The sequence below is a fragment of the Aethalodelphis obliquidens genome, unplaced genomic scaffold (genome assembly GCF_003676395.1).
Source record: "Aethalodelphis obliquidens isolate GAN/ISIS:26980383/991018 unplaced genomic scaffold, ASM367639v1 scaffold105, whole genome shotgun sequence".
Classification (NCBI taxonomy): domain Eukaryota; kingdom Metazoa; phylum Chordata; class Mammalia; order Artiodactyla; family Delphinidae; genus Aethalodelphis; species Aethalodelphis obliquidens.
The window spans coordinates 2,040,714-2,063,884 of NW_020838049.1; the positions used below are offsets into that span (position 1 = coordinate 2,040,714).

General features: G+C 37.8%; 1 protein-coding gene across 1 annotated transcript in view; it reads right to left on the minus strand.

Annotated features, from left to right (window-relative positions):
- USP50 (ubiquitin specific peptidase 50) overlaps positions 1-14,609 on the minus strand; it is a 29,590-nt gene extending 14,981 nt beyond the window's left edge. The window contains exons 1-5 of the mRNA XM_027096664.1: positions 14,250-14,609; positions 13,816-14,011; positions 11,972-12,181; positions 10,557-10,699; positions 7,123-7,255 (exon numbers count right to left, since the gene is read on the minus strand). Of these exons, the coding sequence (XP_026952465.1) occupies positions 7,123-7,255; positions 10,557-10,699; positions 11,972-12,181; positions 13,816-14,011; positions 14,250-14,479 (912 nt within the window). The 5' untranslated portion in view covers positions 14,480-14,609. The remainder of the gene's footprint in view (positions 1-7,122; positions 7,256-10,556; positions 10,700-11,971; positions 12,182-13,815; positions 14,012-14,249) is intronic.
- Positions 14,610-23,171: the final 8,562 nt, after the last annotated feature.

Here is a 23,171-nt window from a genome sequence, read left to right on the forward strand (position 1 = left end):
TTGCAGCACTATTTACAATAACCAGGACGTGGAAGCAACTTAAATGTCCATCAACAGAGAAATGGATAAAGATGTGGTACACATATACAATGGAATATTACTCAGTCATAAAAAAGAATGAAATAATGCCATTTGCAGCAGCATGGATGGACCTAGAGATTGTCATAATAAGTGAAGTCAGACAGAAAGACAAATATCATATGATATCGCTTATATGTGGAAACTAAAAAAAGGGTACAAATGAACTTATCTACAAAAAAAATAGAATTACAGATGTAGAAAACAAACTTATGGTTACCGGGGGGTAAGGAGAGGGGCATAAATTGGGAGTTTGGGATTGACATATACACACTACTATATATAAAATAGATAACTAATAAGGACCTACTGTATGTATAGCACAGGGAACTCTACTCAATACTCTGTAATGACCTATATGGGCAAAGAAGCTTAAAAAAAGGGTCTATATATATATATGTATAACTGATTCACTTTGCTGTACAGCAGAAACTAACACAACAATCAACTTACTCCAATAAAAATTTTTTAATAAATAAAATAAATAGCATTAAAAAAAGAAAATCCTAAGATCCCATCAAAGAACTACTAGAACTCATCAATGAATTCGGTAAAGTTGCAGGATACAAAATTAATATACAGAACCTACTGCATTTCTGTACACTAACAACAAACTATCAGAAAGAGAAATTAACACAAAAACAGACACATGGATCAGTGGAACAGAATAGAGAGCCCAGAAATGAACCCACATTTACATGGTCAATTAATCTATGACAAGGAGACAAGAATACACAATGGGGAAAAGACAGCCTCTTAGAGAAATGGTGTTGGAAAAGTGGATAGCTACATGCAAAAAAATCAGACTAGATTACTCTCTCACAACATGCACAAGAATGAATTCAAATGGATTAAAGATGTTAAGTTTCTGAAACCAGAAAACTTCTAGAAGAAAACATAGGCAGTATGCTCTTTGACATTGGTCTTAGTAAAATTTTTTTGCATATATCTCCTCAGGCAAGGGAAACAAAAGCAAAAATAAACAAATGGGACTACATCAAACTAAAAAGCTTTTGGACAGTGAAGCAAGCTATCAACAAAACAAAAAGGCTGCCTACTAAATGAGAGAAGATATTTGCAAATGATATATCAGATAAGGGGTTAATATCCAAAATAATAAGTAACCCATACAACTCAACATCCAAAAAACAAAAACCCTATTAAAAAATGGGCAGGGGCTTCCCTGGTGGCGCAGTGGTTGAGAGTCCGCCTGCCGATGCAGGGGACACGGGTTCGTGCCCTGGTCTGGGAAGATCCCACATGCTGCAGAGTGGCTGGGCCTGTGAGCCATGGCCACTGAGCCTGCGTGTTGGAGCCTGTGCTCCACAACGGGAGAGGCCACAACAGTGAGAGGCCCGCATACCGCAAAAAATAAATAAATTAAAATAAAATAAAATAAAAAATGGGCAGAGGAGCTGAATCGAATTTTTTCCAAGGAAGACACACAGATGGCCAACAGGTACATGAAAAAATGCTCAATATCACTAGTCATCAGAGAAATGGACATCAAAACCACAATGAGACATCACTTCACACCTGTTAGAATGGCTATTATTAAAAAAAATAAAGTGTTGGTGAGAATGTGAAGAAAAGGGAACCCTAGTACACTGTTGGTGGAAATGTAAGTTGGTGCAGCCACTATGGAAAACACTATGAAAATTCCTCCAAAAATTAAAAATAGAACTACCATATGATCCAGCAATTCCACTCCTGGGCATATATCCAAAGAAAACCAAAACACTAATTTGAAAAAATACATACACCCTTATGTTCATTGCAGCATTATTTATAATAGCCAAGATATGGAAGCAACCCAAGTGCCCATCAATAGATTAATGGATAGAGAAGATGTGTGGCATATATACACAATCGAATACTAGTCAGCCATAAAAAAAAAAAAGAATGAAATCTTGCCATTTGTGACAACATGGTTGGACCTAGCGGGTAGTATGCTAAGTGAAATAAGTCAGCCCGCGAAAGACAAATACTACACAATTTCACTTATATGTGGAATATGAAAAATAAAACAAATGAACAAACAAAACAGAAACAGAGTTATAGCTACAGAGAGCAAACAAGTAGTTTCCAGAAGAGAGAGGCATAGGCGAAGGAAAAATAGACGTGAGGGAAATTAAGAGGTACAAACTTTCAGTTGCAAACAAATGAGTCACAAGGATGAAATCTGTTCAGTTGCAAACAAATGAGTCACAAGGGGAATATAGTCAATAACTATATAATATCTTTGTGTAGTGATATAGCATAACTAGACTTACTGTAATCATTTTGAAATGTATAGAACTATCAAATCACTCTGTTGTGTGACAAGAACTAACAGATTGTTTTAAGTCAATTATACTTGAAAAACAAACAAACAAACTCATAGAAAAAGAAACCAGATTTGTAGTTACCAGAGGCGGGGGGGGTGGGTGAAGGAGGAATTGGAGAAAGGTGGTCAAAAGGTACAAACTTCCAGTTATATGATAAATAAGTACCAGGGATGAAATGTACAACATAAATATAATTAACACTGTTGTATGTCATATATGAAAGTTGTTATGAATAAATCCTAGGAGTTCTCATCACAAGGAAAACTTTTCTTCTATTTCTTTAATTTTGTATTTAAATGAGATGATGGATGTTCATTAAACTTACTGTGATAATTTCATGATTAAATAATTATGCTGTACATCTTATACAGTGCTGTATGTCAATTATATCTCAATAAAACTGGAAGAAAACAAAAGAAAAGAAAGAAAAGGACAGAAAAAGAACAAATAATATCATCCAAAAGAAAGCTGGAATAGTTTTTTCAATATCAAACTAGACAAGACTTTAAGTGAAAAGGTATGGCTAAGTATAAAAGATTCCCCTACCATGATAAAAGGAATAATTCACTACAAAGATATAAAATTGCACACATAGCTTCAAATTATGACAATTACTGGAAAATTTTGGCAAAATCACAGTCTTTTTTTATCATATATCTTTCAGTTATTAATCTTGTTAAAGCAAACTAAAACTTATTAAGAGTATATATTCAAACAACACAATTAATGCATTATATTTAATGGACATATGGAACCCTGAACCTAATTTAAAAATTCTTTTCAAGCACACACAAAACTATGACACAAAGTGAGTATCAACACGTACCAAGAATAGATAACATTTGGACCATATTTTCTGATAAGAATGCAGTTAAGTTAGAAATTAGTAACAAAAAGATGACTAAATAAAATTATGGTTGGAATTTTTCAAATGCACCTCTAAATAACATGTTGATGGAAACTCAAAGAAAGTATAAGAAGGGAAATAAAGACCAGAAATTAATGAAATAGAACACAACGGAATAAAGAATCAACAAAACCACAAGCTTGTTCTTTCAGATAACAAAATAGATAAACTTTGGCAAGACTGACCAAGAAAAAACAGATTAGACACAGATAATATTAACAATAAACAAAGGGAGAACTGAGAATTCAATAGAGATATTAAAATGTCAAGAGTATAATGTGAGCAATTTTCTGCCAATAAATTTGAAAATGTAAAAAGTTGGAAGTTTTCAATATAATTTTTTAAACCATGCTAAAGTAAAACAAAGCTTTTATAAGATAGAATAGGTAAGTGTCTTCATGATCTTTGGGTAGAGCAATTTGTGGTATTTTCACACAGTGTAATACTATACAGCAATGAGAAGGAACAAACTACAATACATGCAACAATATGAATGAATGTTGCATAATTTTGAGTAAAAGAAGCCAGGCACAAAAGAGTACACACAGTATGATTCCATTTCTATAAAGCACAAGAGCTGGCAAAACGTATTCTGTCAGCAGCCAGTGGTCTCCTGGACTAGAAGGGGGCACAAGGGCAGTTAGGGTGCTGGTAATATTCTACTTGAACTGTTTTCTGGTTACATGGGCAGGTTACCTTTACGAAAATTTATTGAGTTTTACATTCATGGCTTGCATTCTTCTATATGTATGTTTTATCTCAATAAAAAGTTTATTTTTTCAAAAATGAAGAAACAGAAACTCCTGAAATAGCCTCATCCTGGCTAAAGCAAATTGAGCAAATATTTTAAAATCCACCCACCAAGAATAAAAATTTCAGGACCAGATAGGTTTTTTGTTTAATTCTACCAGCCTTTCAAAAAACAAGTTATTTTTATCTTCTGCAGACTGTGCCAAAGAATAGAAAAGAATGGCCGGCTTATTTTATGAGGCTAGAAACAGGCTGATCCTCAAGACAAAAACAGAAAAGAACAGTATGAGAAAGTTACATGTTAGTTTCTCGACTGTGAAAATAGATATAAAAAATGTGAAAACATTTTTAGCAAAGAAAAAAGAAATTAAGTGTTTTATGTTAATAGATTAAAGGAGAGATTCAGGTCAGTTATCTTCAAAATGTGATCTGGGAGAACACACACACACACGTATATATAGTTTCATGTGTTAGCACATGACAATGCATTATACAAAGTTGTAGGAGCAGAATGCTGGAAACAACCTAACTGTCCAGCAACAGGAGAAATGATAAATAAATAGACACAACGAATTAGTAAATGCAGTAAATGTACGCACTAAAGCTAATATATCAGTATGGATTAATATCATAAAAATAATGCTGAGGAAAAAAGTTACAGAAGGATATGTACAGTTAATGATACTAGATTTATAAAACACGCAAAACACACTATATCACACATGTGTGATAGAAGTATGAAAGTATAGTATAGACACATACGAAAGAATGCATGGGTATAATTCCCTCCAAATTCAGGACAGAGAAGGGGGGGAGTGGGGTTGTTAAAGATACACAGGGGCTTGATTTTTTCTACAATATTCTATTCTTAACATCTGTGTGCACACTTACTGTATTCTGTTTTCTGTGCCTGAAATATTTCATAATTTTAAAAAGTTTTTCTAGAAACCAATCATCTGAAATGGGTTGAAGGAGGTTAAACATTGTTGGTGTATGATCACTATTTTCTAATATTTGAACGGTCATCATGTATAAGAAAGAAGAATGTGTTCTGTTTAACTAACACATATGTACAAGCATTTGTTAACCAAAAAGCCACGCACATATTACTATTACTACCTCAGAGGACAGAATTAGGACAAATGGAAGGAGTTACAAGGACGAAGGTAGATTTGTGCCCCATACAGAGAGACAAGTTAACAGTCAGAGGCAGCGTAACATGGCAGTGTGAGCAGGACTGTTTGGAGCCAGCCCGCCTGGCTTCAGGTCCTGGCTCTGCCCTTTGTAGGCAGTAGATTGGAGCAGATTATTTAACCTCTGTTCCTGTTTCCCATTCTGTAAGATGGGGATAATAATAGTGCCTACACTTCACAGGGCTACATAAGGATTAAATGATTGATTATTCATAAAGTGCTTGGAAGAGTGCTTGGTACATAGCAAGCACTATATGTTTGTAAAATAAATCAAACAAATCTGGCAGATAAAGAGCCTTCCTTATAAAGCAGGAAGCTCTTTAAGGGCTTATTCAAAAGCTGGATAAATCTCTGTTAAGGGTGGTGTGGAGGTAATCCTTCTCTTCTGGTCTGAGTACTGCTCAAACTTCCATATGCATTCAAATCACATGGGGATCTTGATAAAATGCAAGTTTCTAGTCAGTAAATGTGGGGTGGAACCTGAGATTCCTTATTTCTAACAGGTGTCTCCTGGGGACGACACCTTGAGTAACCGAGCTATGGCTGGCCTTTCCCTATGACCATACATCGTAGTTTCTAAGATGCTTAGTTCTTCTTTCTGATCAATCATCAATTTGCAGCAAATCCTAGATATATTTCTCTTTCAAAACCAATTTTTACCCTTCAATTAACAAATAATTTAAACACTAAAAGGATTAAGAATTTATAGGAAGCTTGGGTGACTCTTTTTATCTAACTGTAGATAATTACCACGTAATTTTTTATAAATTCTGCTTTTGGATTTTTTTTTGAAGCAGAAACACTTATAATGAGATGTTTAAACAGTAAAATATGGGGGGGGGCATATCATTTTGGAATGCACATTAGAGTTTATTATGATAGGGAAGAGGATGTCACTCTAGATTTCCAAATTGGCGAGTGAGACAAGGAAAATCATATTTAAGGGCAGGATAAATTAGAAAGGAGAATGTGAAGGTTTGAAGTAAAAAGGAAAAAGTAAAGAAGGATTTTTTTTGAAGTATGGTTCTGAGAGATGTTAAAGAGAAAGACCAGTGGGATCAACATTTTATATTAATTCAGTGATAAGCCCAAAAGGGAAATTAGACTTCAGTACACTGGAGGGCTCTGGTGAATCATACTGGGCTCCAGTGGGAGCCCCGCCCATCTGACATTGGACACAACTGGACCTCCAGGTTCAACTGAAATCTGAATGTTCTGAAGCAGATCTTTAACACTGTGATCCAGAACAGAAACCCAGAAAATGTCCTGTTGCTTGGGGTGGTTGATGTTGTGGGAAGTTCTAGATGATTTGGTCTGAATTATACTCCATGCTTTCTTTCCGTCAGGGAATCCTCAATGATGACAGTTGATTTAGAGCCAAAGGGAACCCCCAGAGTTTCCTTAGGACTGACGCACACAGGTAGTGAGTCTATGACTACCGTGTACCTAGGGTTTGGGGCTTTCACCATAGAGGGGCTCATGATTATTCAACATAATGCTACTGGAACTGACTTCTGCTGCCCCCAGAGCACAGCTCACAAATGTCCCTAGATCTGAAATAGCCTGTCTCTACTATTGTTATAGTATTATTTATTAGTATAAATACTAATAAATAAATACTCTGTAGTATTATAGAGTAGAGGGACAGTGGGGAGGCAGCATAGAGGACATTGTATTCTTTGATGTATTCTTTCACTGCTCTACTGTTCAAGGTCAAAGCAGGGAGTTTCCAGGCTCTATATTTTGTTTTAAAAAGGGCAGTATAGGAGAAGTCAGGGAGAGATAGAAGTAGTAGTCATTCAAACAGATAATTCTACAGTTTTCTTTAAACCTGTGTTACTTTAAATAGTTTCAGTATTTTACTCACCACCACTGCACAGAGGTTATATTTAGGATGTTTCCGAAAAATTGGACAAATGTAAGGAGTAAGGTCCAAGTTAGTGAGCGGGTAATGAATATCTGTCCTCAGTTTCCTTTTCATTGTACCCAGAATGTCAAACCTGCAGAGATATAATAAATGTGTAAAATAGAAAGTAAGTTTGTGAACCACTCATGAATGAAGTCCACATACCTTCACAAGTTCTAAGTATAGTTAAAAGTAATTTCTTGGAAAGATTATTTGGTGTAGACTTATACATAAATTATTTTTTTCTTATCTATATATATTTGAATCTCCACAGCCAAAACTGAGGCTGAAGTGGGCTAAGAGCCTGAGTCAGGGAGTGAGACAGGGTAGAGTCAATCCAGCGGGAGAAAAAGAAAGGGATAAAGCCAAGCTCAGCATCAGGGGGAGTAGAAATCACATTGATAACTTCCAGAAGTCTTCCCTCCATCTGATGCTGTTCACTCTAACCAAACTGACTCAGCTTTTCCTTATGTTGATTTCAGCACACACTGTCTTCGCAGTGTCCTGTTTTGCAACTTGGAGGTTTTAATATATCTTTAATAAGATAAAATTTTGTGAAAATCTTGTCACATTCTCTATGTGTTATACAGATCAGCAATTCCCAAATCTGAGTTCATATCAGAATCACCCCAGAGCTTTTTAAAGAATAAATTATGTTCATTTTGGAAAAACAGCTGGTTTAGGTCAGGGGAAGGGAAATTACTGGGTGAGGCTGAGATATTCTTGTGCCAGAAAGCAAGAAATCTTGTTTGCAAAAACTAAGGGACTATCATATCATATGACCCAGCAATCCCATGCCTAGGTATCATCTCAGAAGAAACAAAGACTTATATCCACACAGAAACCTATACGCAAAATTTATAGCAGCTGTATTCATATCTGCCCCAAACTGGAAACAACTCAAATGTTCATCAACTAGTGAATGGATCAACAATTTTGGTACATTCATAAAAGGGTATACTACACAGCAATCAAAAGGAAGGAACCATGACTACATTCCACAACATGGGTTAATCTCATTGTGCTAAGTGAAAGAAGCCAAACTCAAAAGGCCATATCTGGTATAACATACGACATTCAGGAAAAGGCAATAAACATGGAAATCAGATCAGAAGTTTCTAGGGGCTGAGGGTGGGAGAAGGAATTGATTATAAAGGACCATGAGAAAACTTTTTGGGGTGATGGAAAGAATCTCTGTTGGCAGTGATGGTTACATTACATTTGTCAAAATTCATAGAACTATATAAAAGAAGGATACATTTTATATATGTAAGTAAACTTAAATTAACTAATGGGGTCACAGGAGCTGGCTTGAAGGGGTTCCCACTGGCCAACTTTGAACAATTTGAGCATGGAGGAGAATGATAATAGTAATGGATATTAAACCAATTAAGTTTAAAAATATCCACGAGTCCAGAGTGATACTAGTTACAGAGGGGAAAACTACTATACCTTTAAATGGTGAGATCGTATAGTCACCACCTTAATTAACTAAGTGATCAAATTAACATTACCAGTAGTGGGACAAACTTTTATTATCTGCCTCCTGATGTAATGTAATGACAAGTCCATAACATCAGCTATGGCAAATTCTTGCTAAAAAAAAAAAAAAGTTTAGCCTAAATCTAACTATGGGGAAACAATTAGACAAATCCAGGATGGGTGACATAATCTAAACAAACTCAAAATGAGAAAAAATTGTTTAAATATGAAAAAAGAGGGAAGGAGTCTTCTAGATTAAAAGAGACTAAAGAGACAGCCAAATGCAATGTATGACCCTTGACTGGATGCTAGATTGGAAGAAAAGTTATGAAAGATATTTGGGGGATGGGGGAATTTAGATATGGACTGTATCTTGGGTGATATAAAATTATTGTTAAATTTCTTGGGCTATATGATAATGGTGTGATTATGTAGGAGAATGTCCTATTCTCAGGTGATACCTGCTGAAGTATTTAAGCATGAAATGCCATGGTGTTTGCATCTTACTTTAGACGGTTCAGCTAATAAAGTGGAAGGGAGGGCTGGAGGGAGAAACAGACAGACAGGAAGAACAAAAGGAAATGTGGCAAAGTGGCCCCAACTAATGAAGATTCTAGGGTATATGGGTATTCATTATATACCTTTTCAAATTTTCTGTAGATTTGTAACTTTTAAAAATAAAAACTGGGACTTCCCTGGTGGCACAGTGGTTAAGAATCTGCCCGCCAATGCAGGGGACACGGGTTCGAGCCCTGGCCCGGGAATATGCCACAGAGCAAGTAAGCCCACGCTCCACATCTACTGAGCCTGTGCTCTAGAGCCCGCGAGCCACAACTACCGAAGCCCGTGTGCCCTAGAGCCCGTGCTCGGCAGCAAGAGAAGCCACCACAATAAGCCTGCACACCGCAACCCATGCTCCACAACTAGAGAAAGCCCACACAGCAACTAAGACCCAATGCAGCCAAAAATAAATTAAAAAATAGGGCTTCCCTGGTGGCGCAGTGGTTGAGAGTCCGCCTGCCGATGCGGGGGACACGAGTTCGTGCCCCGATCCGGGAAGATCCCACATGCCGCGGAGCGGCTGGGCCCGTGAGCCATGGCCGCTGAGCCTGCGCGTCTGGAGCCTGTGCTCCGCAACGGGAGAGGCCACAACAGTGAGAGGCCTGCGGACCGCAAAAACAAAAACAAAAACAAAAAAAATAAAAATAATAACTGAGCGCGGTGGGGAGGGTGTTAAAATTTTAAATAGTGATTCTTAGATTCCACCTCAGACCTGTGCGAACAGAATCCCCAAGGGTGGACTAGGGAATTTATTTATTTATTTTATAACATCTTTATAGGAAATTTATTTTTTAAAAGCACTCAAAGTGAGTGCCAAATGTCCATCGACAGTTGAATAGACAAACAAAATATGATGTACATACATACGATAGAGTATTATTCAGCTATAAAAAGGAATGAACTTCTGGTACACGTCACAACAAGGATGAACCTTGGAAACATGCTAAGTGAAATAGGCCAGCAAAAAAGACAAATGGTGTGTGACTACACTTATATGAAGCATCAGAACAGGCAAATTTATAGACACAGAAAGTAGACTGGAGGTTACCAGGGGCTGGGAGGGAAGAGGAATGGGGAGTTATTGCTTAATGGTTCCAGAGTTTCTGTTGAGGGTGATGAAAAAGTTTTGGAAAATCGATGCACAATATTGTGAATGTAATTAATGCCAGTGAAATTATATACTTAAAGTGGCAAGTTTTGTTACATATATTTTACCACAGATTTTAAAAAATTAATGTAATGTACTCAACACCATTGAATTGTACACTTAAATAGGTGAATTGCATGGTATGTGAATTATATCATGATAAAGCTGTTCAAAAAATCTTCTCACAAAATGTTAAAATCCATACCTTTTTAAGTGAAAGACAATTATTTTTGGTGCTTTAGAAATATTGGCCTTCACAGCTGTTTCTTGCTTGGTTTCGCAAAAGGAACAGTAAATTTGGTTGTCCCAGGCCAGTGTGTCTTGTTGAAAGAAACACTGGAGACAGTCCTGTTGAGGGAAGAAGCATTTAGTGACGAAACTGAATCCACTTCAACCTGGGGTCCTGTCTATATTAGAACTCTGAAAGAGCTGCAGAAATGTAATTCTCTGTGCTTTTCTCCAAGTCCAAGAGATGCCAGCGCCGCAAGCTGCAGCTTGGATATAGTCCACCTGGCAAAGGAGGTGCTGCCTTCTCACTGAGTTATTGAAATAGATCCAAATGTCCATCTCATTTCTAATCTCTGAATCAGCATTTTAACATTTCTGGTTTGTTTCAGAATAATACCAACTATGCAATTTCCACTAACCAAGTCAGGCAGCTGCTTTAAGTTATTCATCTCATCAGAAAAATGATCTGGGGACTGAAAAATGACCGTATCCCTGTATTTGGGGGTGGCCCATAATAAAGACAGCAGAACAGAGAGAATTAGATCTCATGCCCACAGGAGACATCCTCAACCAGCCAGGCTCCCCGCTCTGCAAACCATTAACCTAAAGAGGAGGACGAGCACAGATTGCCAGCACCTCACTTAGAGGCTTTGGAATTCATCTTCAGGTGTGTTTAGCAGTTTGATCTGAGAACAAAGCCCAGTTCTGAATAAGTAGTAGGATTATTTTCTCTAACTCTGGTATTTCAAGACTTTTAGCAATTTAAGAAGAAAAATATAAATGTGTGTTTTCCTGCAAGGAAACTTATTGCTCCCTCCCTCCTCACAGTTCCCTGGCTTTTACTGCCACCTTCCACCCACCCCTGCCCCCGACTCCCACCACTCCTCCGCTTACAGATTAACTTTTGGTATTATGGTAAAGAAAACTCGAGAGGTAAACTAAGGCACTATTCCATTCTATCTTCTCCCCAGATGCCTCAGCTTTTGTCCAAAACATAAGAGCTCAAGAATAAGAGTCAAAGTCATTTCCTAATATGTACCTACAGACCTCTGGGATGAGAAAGGGCCATAAAATTTTTATATGTATAAATTCCCTATATGCGCCAAGCCATCTCAATAGACTGAATAAAGCCCACCCATCTTTCCAGTTTTACAGTGAGGCTCTTTCACTGAGCACATTTAGAGATACATCTGAATTCATAACTTTTGTAACTGTATTGTAACTTTTGGCTGTATGTCACTTTTCTACAAAACGTTCTCATCACGGGTTTCCAATTTTTTTAAGTTATAAAGTAGCTCCCCTCATACTAGAAAATGTAGGAAACAGCCTTGGGAAAACCCAGGGATGGGGTAGAGAAAGACAAAAGAAGTCTCATGGAGTAAGAATCCCTACCTGAAGAGAGCACTCGTATTTGGATGGAATGGGGAGGGAGAGGACGGTGAAGACTTCATTCTTGTAGGTACAGTTCTCACACTTTAAACATATGATGCTATAATTGAGCTGCCCTTCAAACAGCCGGGTGATGATGGAGGACTCGTTGGCAATCATCTTCCTGCAGGATCTCGGAATAGATCTTTTTTCATATGATCTTCTTCGGTGGTACTGAACAAAGGAACAAATTCACCCCAAATCAACTACTGGTTCTCAAAATATTTTCAATAGAATGACCTGATTTTTCTAACAGAATGCTACCCCAAACCACTTAGTTTTGGATTCAGAAAATAAACAGAATAAGATCTTCTTAAGAGCATATAATATGTGTGATTTCTGATAATTCAGTTATTTGCCTCTTTAAGTGAACCTGAGAAACGAGGACACCCTAACCCTGGTAAAATATATATCCATGGTGCCATAAACTGACAGTAAATGATAATGTGATATAGGGTCCTGCAGGCAGTTTTTCCTGGGCAGAGGGTAAGCTGCAAACTAGCTTCTGGTCATGCAAGCTGATCTAGAGGTAAGATAAAGGAATTGGATCTCTCCTCCAGTCCCTTCAGGTTACGTTCCTTAGTCTCTTCTTTTATTGTTAGAAAAGAATTTTTTAAAGAGCTAATCTTAAACTCCAAGGGCAGCCCAATTTCACTAGCCTTGTAGCCTGATTTGAATCTAGCTGATGCTCAGGAACAGTATTTCCGGGAGCGTACCCTGACTGGTGATTCTACAGCCTCAGCAGAATATACATTCTGAAGGTGCTTTAGCTCCACAGTCAGCTACGCTTTGGAACTGTGCACAAGGCTCCGCTTTGGCTGCTTCTTTCATCACACCCACCTGCCCGTGTCTTCCACCTGACAGTAGTTTGATGCCTCTAACCCCAAGTTTAACCTTGAGAACCAGAACGCTATTTATTTCAGACTCGCTGCAGATGAGGACCTCAGTGATTTTTACTGACCATCACCCTCCCCTCTGGCTAAAAAAAGTGCTGCTGTGAATATCTCAGTAAAAATTAAAAATGGAGCTGAGGATTGCAGATGAGAGGGATTAACAGTAATAGTTTGTGGTCTTTCATGCTAAGTGTCTCCTGGCTATGAGGTAAGCTAACAGCAGCATAAAGACACTGCATAAAATCTAGGGCATATCTTTGGAGAGTGTGGGTCTCAGATCAAGGCTGAAGGTAGTGAGTCTTATAAATAAAGGCAACCTCCTTAGTAACTGGCAATTTCATGTTTTATTAAATGTATGTCCTAATCCAGTGAAGAACTCAGGTTAGGCACATTTAGTATAAAGATGAAACTGCAGTTTACAGATCTGTCCTTTCACCTTACACCAAGCTTAATATTTCCTCGGGTTTGTAGCTACCAAGAACACTTGTTTTAAGTTGTAAATTTTATATATTATACATCATGAGGAATATATTTTTATAAAAAAATGTAATTTTCACTCTAAAAAGTAGTCAATGCAGATGTTACTGCAAAGGGAACTAGACCAGTGGTCCCCACACCTGCTGATTACTGGAAATCCCAAGTGAGTTTTCCCAGAAGACAACCCAGACATTCTAATTCAATAACACCAGAGGGCCTAAGAAGCTGTGCCATAAAATCTCCCCAGGTGATTCCGATAAACAGCTAAGTTTGGGAAATACAGGCCCATTCAAATACTAACTTGAATTTTCCCCATAGTGACCCCAGCACCTGTGCTCAGCACAGAGTAGGCAATACTGACTGAACAAATAAAAGAATGAAAAGTGAAAGTTGCTGATAGAGCTAAAGGTCTATTTCAAGGCCATTAATTCTACTTACCTTTTTCAGAGTTTCATGAAGTTCATTCAGGACATAAATCAAGAATTCCTGAGCATCTTGCTGTGTCTTTTTCATAAATGCTGGGTAAAGTTTGCCAAAAGCTGACCAAAATATTTCTGGTGAGACACAGTCAGAGTCTCCAAGCCACATGTCTGTCATCACGTAGGCAAAAGCAGTGGCAACCTCACTGCAATCCCTTGGAAGAAGGAAGGGAAATGATTCCGGCTAAGCATGTGGCATCAGACCCCAAACAAAGCTTCATTCATTTCTTGGTTGACCTTCCCATTTTACTCACCCTAGAAATGGGATCTGGGGCACTGCAGCCTCTCCTAACTGGTTTAGCCCTTCATAGGGACTCCAGAGGGTCCCTTCCCTAACCTCACCTTGGAGAGCAGGGGTGAGGACCCGGCTGCAGGGATGGCAAATTGTCTTACTTTTGAAGAGCGGTAATGTACTTTCCAGAGAGAAAGTATTCCACCAGCGGTGAGATGCTGCAGAGACACTGTAAGATGGCATTCATGTAGCATGTGTTGCCCAGGTTCTGCAGACCAGTCACGCCCTGGAAATGGGGCTGGTTCTCATCAGCCTCATTAACTGGAAAGGGGTCATAGTGATCTGTGCACGCTGTGCTGTGTTGGTGCCACATGGAAAGAAAGGACAGCATTTTGAGGAAACAAAATACGTACAAATGAAATAAGGCCGTCTCAACCTAATGACACAAAGAAGAGTCCTTCATAAGACTTCCACCAAATACATTCCCTATTAAAGACATAAGTATTCGGACTTGGAGTCTAAAATTGCATTACTTTGTTTGGGACTCTTTGAACAGTGCCTGCGGCCAAATAAGCAGAGATAAAGTTTCTTCCTTAAACCAAAGCAAGAGGACAGAAAAAATTGGCCTTTCAGAGACCTAGAATTGCTTTGCTAAAATGCTGACTTCCTCTCTAAATACCAAAGTATTTCCTTTTTTGCTGGGCAAGTAATTTAATTATTATTACCAGTAATAATAATAATAGATAGTAGTTAATAACAATAGCTATCTTGTATTGACCTGACACTATGTTAAGTACTTAACATGAACTTTCCCATTTAATTCTTTCAACAATTCTATGGGGTAGGTACAGTTATTTTTAAATCCTGTTTTACAGGTGAGATATCATGTGTAAATAAATGGTTTCGTCATTTGCCCACGGTAATATACTAAGGCATGTGCAGTGGCACACAGAGAGAAGGGATATCTATCTATCTATCTATCTATGTACCCATCATCTGTCTGTCAAGAGTTATTTGGATTTATATATCAAATATTAGGAATATATATGTGTGTGTATATACATATATATGCCATATATACATTTGAGAGCATAATATATACACATATTAAGAGAATATATACATATATTAAGAGCACATAAATATGTGTGTATGTTATATATGTATACATAATACATATATAAACACACACACATACATAGAGAGGGGGAGAGAAAGAGCATTTAGTTTAAATTTTGATGGTCACTTACCAGCTACATGATCTGGGACTCATGTCTGTTTCTCATCTATAAAACAGGAATAGTGTTACCTGCCTTATAGGATTGTTGGATTGTGAGGATTAAACAATGCAAGGAACGAGGCACAGATTACATAGTTAATGGTAACCTAAAAAAATTTCTTTAAAGAAATGACTGATCCAGGATGTCCTTAACAGTAGCTACGGAATTCGTGGGTCCATGTGGATCAACCAGACCTGCACAGAGGAGAGGGTCCTCTTCTTTCCACACAGAGCTTCCTTTTGTAATTTGGCTACTGTACCAGGCAGCCCAATATCTTCATCCTTTTAGGTTTTCTTTCCACGTAGTATCTAAAATTGGGACTCCAGGAGACAGCTACCTCATGTCAGTACCTCTACTTACAATTCTGCCAGTTTGAAAAGTGCTCGCTTTTACACGGAGGGACATTTCCCCTTTTATTTACCAATGTCACAGGAGGCCCTGGGCTGTCACTTTTTAGGAATAACTATTGGCTAGATATTAAATAACATCTTCCCATCCCTTCCCTTTGGGAGACCTCCAATGGGTCAACCCTGAGGAATCCATTCAAAATTCGGCATGTACCTCATGACCCCTTTAAGCATGGCTTCCCCGCACCCCAGCCCAGCCCAGCTAAACTTCTCTAGAAAACCGTAGTAGACAGAGGCTCACAGGACACAGTAGATACCGAAGTCATCTGCAGTGAAAGGCTGTTGTGAAGCCATTTTAGTGAAACGATGTTGGTCTTTCACTTCTATTCAGGAGCTACATCTAAACCTTTTAACTTCATTTCTCCAAGCCTGTTACTTTGGTTCTTCTTGTTTGTAATAAACAACTTACATGTTCCTTCCTACTTTCAGTAGCTGCAAACTGATTTCATCTGTACTTCAGGTACCTTCCAACTTGGATTTCCCATACATCACAATCCTTTACATTACACTTCAAAATTCTAGAATGCTGCCTGAGATACTGTTACTTGGTTGCTTTAAAACTTAAAAGATTAGATTTCAGAGAATTAACTGAACATACAACCTCTCTTCATCTTTCCAAGTTTCTCTTGTATATATATATTACAGACACACACACACACAAACACATACACAGAAGATTTGCCTCCACATCAGTGGACACTATGGCAACTCTGCCCCCTTAGGGCACTCATCCAGCTTCCCAGTGACCACACCACTCCAGGGACTTTGAGGGACTGTGTCTCACACCGGGGAAAGAGGCAGATGGCTTTTGCTGCTTCCCAAAATGCATAGCATTGGGATAGACTGGAGTATTTCCCTTCACAGTCAATCAATTATAGTGCAAAAGAGGTACACACACACACACACACACACACACACACACACACACACACCCCTAATGCCACACTGGGCAAATAAAATTATTCATCAAAGAAGAAGTTATAAATTGAGAAATAGCAAAGCACACATGAGCTCCTGAGCTCTCATTTTCTTCACAGAGAACTGTGCTTAAGAAAGCACTTCAAAAAAAAAAAAAAAAAAGAAAGCAAGCACTTCAGCCACATAGCACACGGAGATCAGCTCAGTGCTTTGTGACCACCTAGAGGGATGGGATACGGAGGCGCAAGAGGGAAGAGATATGGAAATATATGTATACATATAGCTGATTCACTTTGTTATACAGCAGAAACTAACACACCATTGTAAAGCAATTATACTCCAATAAAGACGTTAAAAAAAAAAAAGAAAGCACTTCAATAGAGAGGGACCCCCCAACCCCTGCAAAGAACCCCTACCCAATGCTCTGTCTAGATGAAAAGGGGTCAGAGAATACATGTGACCAATAGCAGTGATGGCAACCTGGTCAAGGAAGTGGCCTTGTTAGAAAGGGGGAGCCTCTGGAGTTCCGGAGCTAATACCAACATGTTCTTCCTCTGAGCTAACTTAGAATCTGTAGAGAGTAGGTAAAGAAAGAGCCATTAGGGCCAATTCATCTTTTCTCAGCTCTCCATCTAGTAAAATGAATGAGGTAACAAAAGGAAAAAACTCTTCAAAATTGTCAATGTCAGGAAAGAAAAAGGGCTGAGAATTATTTCAGATTAAAAAGAAACTAGAGAAACAAGACAAATACTCAATCCTGGGTGGGATCCTTGGTCAGGAAAAAAAAATAGTATAAAAGGACATTATTGGGACAACTGATGAAATCTGAATATGGATTATATAAGAATAGTTTTATATCTGAATTTTATAAAACTGTATTCTGTTTATTAAAGATAATGTCGTTTTTAAGAAATACACACTGAAGGATTTAGGGATAAAGGGGCATGATTTATGCAACCTGCTTTCAAATGGATCAGGAAAACACACACAGACACAGACACACATGAGGAACGGAGGGAAGAAGGAGTGATAAAGCAAATATGAAGCAGATGCAGCCCAAATGACTGCAATTGGCGAATCCGAGTGAGGGTATATTGGAGTTCTTTATCCTCTTCCTGAAATCCTTCTGTAAGTTTGAAATAATCTCAAACTAAAAAGTTTAAAAAATGAGAATGTAGTAGACATATTTGTAATTTGGATTTATCTCCAAGGTACAGTACTGGTAAGTCAAAAGGCAAGGTGCTTAAGAGTTTGCCTATAGTGTGTCCAAATGCTTATACATATACATTTAAATTTATATATTTATACTCAGGCTACACAAAGACATTAAGAATAATCACTTTTTGACACCAGGATAAGGGATCCTGGCAACTAGAGGTGCTAACTCTTGCAGCTATTTGATCTTTGCAGCCTATTTACAGAGGAGTTTCTTGAAGTCACCACAGTGGTGATTCTGGAGGACGTGAATCCTATCATCCTGCTCCTTTTGTCAGTGAAGTTCTCCCAAGACCTTCAGTTTCTCCTAATCAATATAGTCTTGCTAAAATTTCATTTTAATTTGATGCTGGGAGGTAAAAATACAATTCATATTCATATGTTGATCTTGAATCCAGGAACCTTTATAAACTTACTTAAGTCTAATTTTTATTTAGGTTCTTTGGATTATTTCCTTTCCAATTTCTTATGCTTTTTATTTTTTATCTTTTGAACTAGCTAGCACCTCTAGTAAAACATTGAATACAAGTGGGATAGTAGGTATCCATAGCTCATTCCTGAACTGAGGAAAAGCTTTGTATAATTCACCATTAAGTGTGATGCTTACTAAAGGCATAGTTGTTTTTTTTTTTTTGAGAGTTGTAACCATGAATAGATTGTGAATGTGATCAGGTTTTTCTGTATCTTTTGAGGTAATCATGAGATTCTATCTTCTTTATTCTGTTATCATGGTTAACTATTGATGATGGTCACATATTAAACCCATATTCTATTTCTCGGAGAAACCTATCTTACTTGTGATATAGCATCATTTTCATGAATTGCTGAATTCTATTTGCTAATCTTTTGTTCAAGATTTTTGTATCTATGTGCATGACTAAGATCACCCATGGATTAGTGTTCCATGCTGTGTAACAAATTACCAAAAACTTAGTGGTTTAAAACAACACCCATTTACAATATTATCTCAGTTTCTGTAGGTCGGAGTCCGGGCATGGCTTAGCTGAGATCACATATTGCATTTTGTTATCACATCTCTCTGGGATCCTTCAACCTGAAAGTTCTTATATATCTCCTTGACTTTCAAGAACTTGGCCCTTTTTTGAAGATTACTGGCCAGTTATTTTGAAGAATACTCCTTAATTTGGGTTTGTCTGATGTTTCCTCATGATCAGATTCACTTCATGCATTTGTAATACAAATATCACAGAAGTGATGCTGTGTTCTTACTGCATCATATTAGGTGCAACACAATTTGATCTGTCCCAGCACTGGCAATGTTAACTCCAATCACTCAGATAAAGTGGGGCCTTCCAGATTTCTCCAATGTAGTTACTTTTCCTTTTTGTAATCAGTATTTTGTGGGGAGGACTTAGAGACAGTGTAAATGGTCCATTCTTCATCAAACTTTCACACATTAATCAATGTTGCTTAGCTGGATTAATTATCACTATGGTGGTTGCCAAGTGGTGATTTCCTAATGCTGTTATTCCAATTACATTCATTAGCTGATCCTCTACTATAAAGAGAAGTTTTATCTTTTCCTCATTTGTTTTTTTTTAAAATTAATCATGGTGGACTCATGAATTTCTGTTTTATTCACTGGATTAGAATCTGTTATTATCATTTATTTCTGATGTATAAATTGTCTCAAGATTAGCCAGCAGGAGGCCCTTCAAGATGTTTTCTGTACCCATTTGACATGTCCCCATCATTCTTTGGGCACTTCCTTACTTTTTGGTACAGCAAGGTCTTCCAGACTTACCTTGTCTTGTCCCTGTCCCAGTCCTGAAGTCAGCCATTTCTCAAAGAGCCCTGGTTCCTGTTAGAGGAGAACAGTATTTAGAAGATCTGGGAGCTAGGTATACTCACACTATTACAGTGTCACAGCCCCCCATTACTCTCAATATGTTTCCTTATTTGATCAACCCCTATGCATGTAAATTATCTCCTGTTGCTGCCACCCCTGATCCCCACCCTATTACACTATACACAGACACCATCCTTACCCTGCTTCTCTGACACCCCACATCAAGTCACTGCTGCCCTGCAACAATATGAGACCTAACTAGACTGGTCTCAACTATGGCTTTTAGACTAAAGTGTGAAAGAACGGAGGAAGAGAGGAAGAAAGGAATCAGGCTCTCCCTGTTATTTTCTGCTTCTGATTTTGATGGTTTACTTTTTTTTTTTTTGGTCTCTTTTCTCAGATGGCTTTAAGTTCACTAAAACTGCACCAGAAACTAAGCGATATGGCTTTTTAGCCTGAGAGTGAGTGTACAAGTGTTGGGGTGGGATGAGGCTGTCAGCAATTGTAGGCAAGTCTTAGCGGACCTTCAGTGGGAACAGGCTGCAAAGACGTGTGGGAAAATAATTCTAACACACGTGGGTAGATTGCAAGTGTTCCGACAGAGGCCAGTAATGCCTACAGAGGCCACTCATACTTTGTCATGGGAAGAACCCGAAAAACATGGGTCTGTCCTGCAAATGTCTGTTGTCGTACAACTATTTGAAGTATTCTCTTATGATTGTATATCTTATCTGTGATATTGATTGTAACTTCTCTTTCATTTCTAATTTTGTTTATTTGGGCCCTCTCTCATTTTTCTTAATGAGTCTGACTAAAGGTTTATTGATTCTGCTTATTTCTTGAGTTAGGCCTGTATTGCTATAAACTTCCCTCTTAGAACTGCTTTTGCTGCTTCCCATAGATTTTCAAAATTTGTGTTTTTATTTTCATTTGTCTCAAGATATTTTCTGTTTTCCTCTTCCATTTCTTCATTGACCCATTGGGGTTTTTCTTAGTAGCAAGTTGTTAGGTCTCCATATGTTTGTTTTTCCAATCCTCTTCTTGTAATTGATTTCTAGTTTTATCCTGTTGTGGTCAAAAAGAAGCTTAACATAATTTCAGTCTTCTTAAATTTGTTAATTGTTTTATGGCCTAGCATGTGATCTACTCTGGAGAAAGTTCCATGTGTACTTGAAAAGAATGTGTATTCTGCTTTTTTGTTCTAACATGTCATTTAAGGCCAATGTTTCCTTATTGACTTTTTTTCTGGATGATCTATCCACTGATGCAAGTCAGGTGGTAAAGTCCTCTACTATTATTGTATTACTGTCAATTTCTCTCTTTATGTCAGTTAATATTTGCTTTATGTATTTAGAAGCTCCTATATTAAGTTCAGATAGGCGCACATTTACGAATTTATAGCCTCTTTTGGATTGACCACTTTATCATTATATAATGCCCTTCTTTGTCTTTTATTATAGACTTTGTTTTAAAGTCCACCTTATCTGATGAGTACTGCTACCCCAGCTTTATTCGTTTCCATTTGCATGGAACATCTTCCATCCCTTCATTTTCAGTCTGTTTTCAGCTCTGAAGTGAGCTTCTTGTAGGCAGCATACAGATGGGTCTTGTTTGGTTTTTTTAAATCCAATCAGCCACCCTATGTCTTTTGGAGCATTTAGTCCACTTACATTTAAAGTGATTATTGATAGGTAGGTACATATTGCCATTTTGTTACCTGTTTTCTCGTTGTTTTTGTAGTTCTTTTCTGTTCTCTTCTCTTAGTCACTTCTTTGTTGTTTAATGATTTTATTTAGTGTTATGTTTGCGTTCCTCTCTAATTTTTGCATATATATTTTTGGTTTTTGATTTGTGGTTACCATGAGGTAACCATATATATATATATATATATATATATATATATCGACTTATATCAACTTGTTTTAAACTGATAGTCATTTCAGCTCAATACATTTTAAAAAGATCTCCATTTTTCACTTCTCCACCATGTTTTATGTTTTTGATGTCATATTTTACATCTTTATGTCTATCCCATTACTGTAGTTACAGCTGATTTTACAATTTTGTCTCTTAATCTTCATGTTAGCTTATTTCAGTGGTTGATCCACTGCCTTTACTGTTATTTGCATTTGCCACTGAGATTTTCCATTTCATATATTTTATTTCTTGTTATAGCTTTTTCCTTTTCACTTTATAAAGAAGACCCTTTAACATTTCTTTTAAGGCCAGTTTAGTGGTGATGAACTCTTTGTTTTTGTTGTCAGGCATACTATCTCTTCTTCAATTCTGAATGATAACCTTGCTGGGTAGAGTATCTGAGGTTATAGGTTATTTCCTTTCACCACTTTAAATATATCATGCCACTCCCTTCTGGCCTGCAAAGTTTCTGCTGAAAAATCAGCAGATAGCCTTATGGGGGATGCCCTGGATGTACCTCTTTGTTTTCTCTTGCTGCCTTTAAAATTCTCTATAATTTCTGCTGTTTTAATTATGGTATGTCTTGGTCTCTCTTTGGGTTCATCTTGCTTGGGACTTTCTGTGCTTACTGGACCTGGGCATCTGTTTCTCTCTTTGGGTTAGGGAAGTTTTTAGCCATAATTTCATCAAATACATTTTCTGCCCCTTTATCGCTCTCACTCCTCCTTATGGGATCCCTATAATGTGAAACTTAGTACACTTTATGTTGTCCTAGAAGTCGCTTTAACTATCATTAAAAAAAAAAAATTTTTTTTTTTTTGGCTGTTCTGATTGGGTGATTTCCATTATTCTAACTTCCAGGTCACTTGTACGTTTTTCTGTATCACCTAATTTGCTATTAATTCGTTCCAATGTATAGTTTTCATTTCAGTTATTGTTTGGTTCTTTCTTATATGTTTCTTATATGTTCTTTGTTGAACATATAAGTTCAACAAAGTTCCTGAGTTCCTCCATTTTTCTCCTGAGTTCAATGAGCATCTTTATGACCATTTCTTTATACTCTTTATCAGGTAAATTACTTACCTTCATTTTATTAGGGTTCTTCCCCCCTTGAGGTTTTATTTTGCTCTTTTGTTTGGAACATATTCCTGTCTTCTCATTTTGTTTGATTTTCTGCCTCTATGAAATTAGGTGAAAGTTACCTATCCCAGTCTTCATGGTGTATGGGAACATCCCTATGCAGTCTGTGTGTGGCCAGTGGCTTTAGTGGGAGAGCAGGACATGAAGTGAACAGGGGCCATGTCTTCTCCTGGGGTGCATCGGCAGCTGCCTCCTTGGTGGGAAGTAGGGCTGGGGTTGGAAGGGCTAGAGTCAGTTGCAAGCTAGAGCTTCTCCTGGTTCAGTGGTGGTTGCTGCCATCAGGGGGGCGAGTCCGGGGCCCAAGGGGCTGGAGCAGGAGCCCTGAGGGAGCTGGGCTTCTTCTAGGAGCAATGGCAATCTCTGCCATGGTTGAGGGCATGGCCGGGGTCTGAGGGG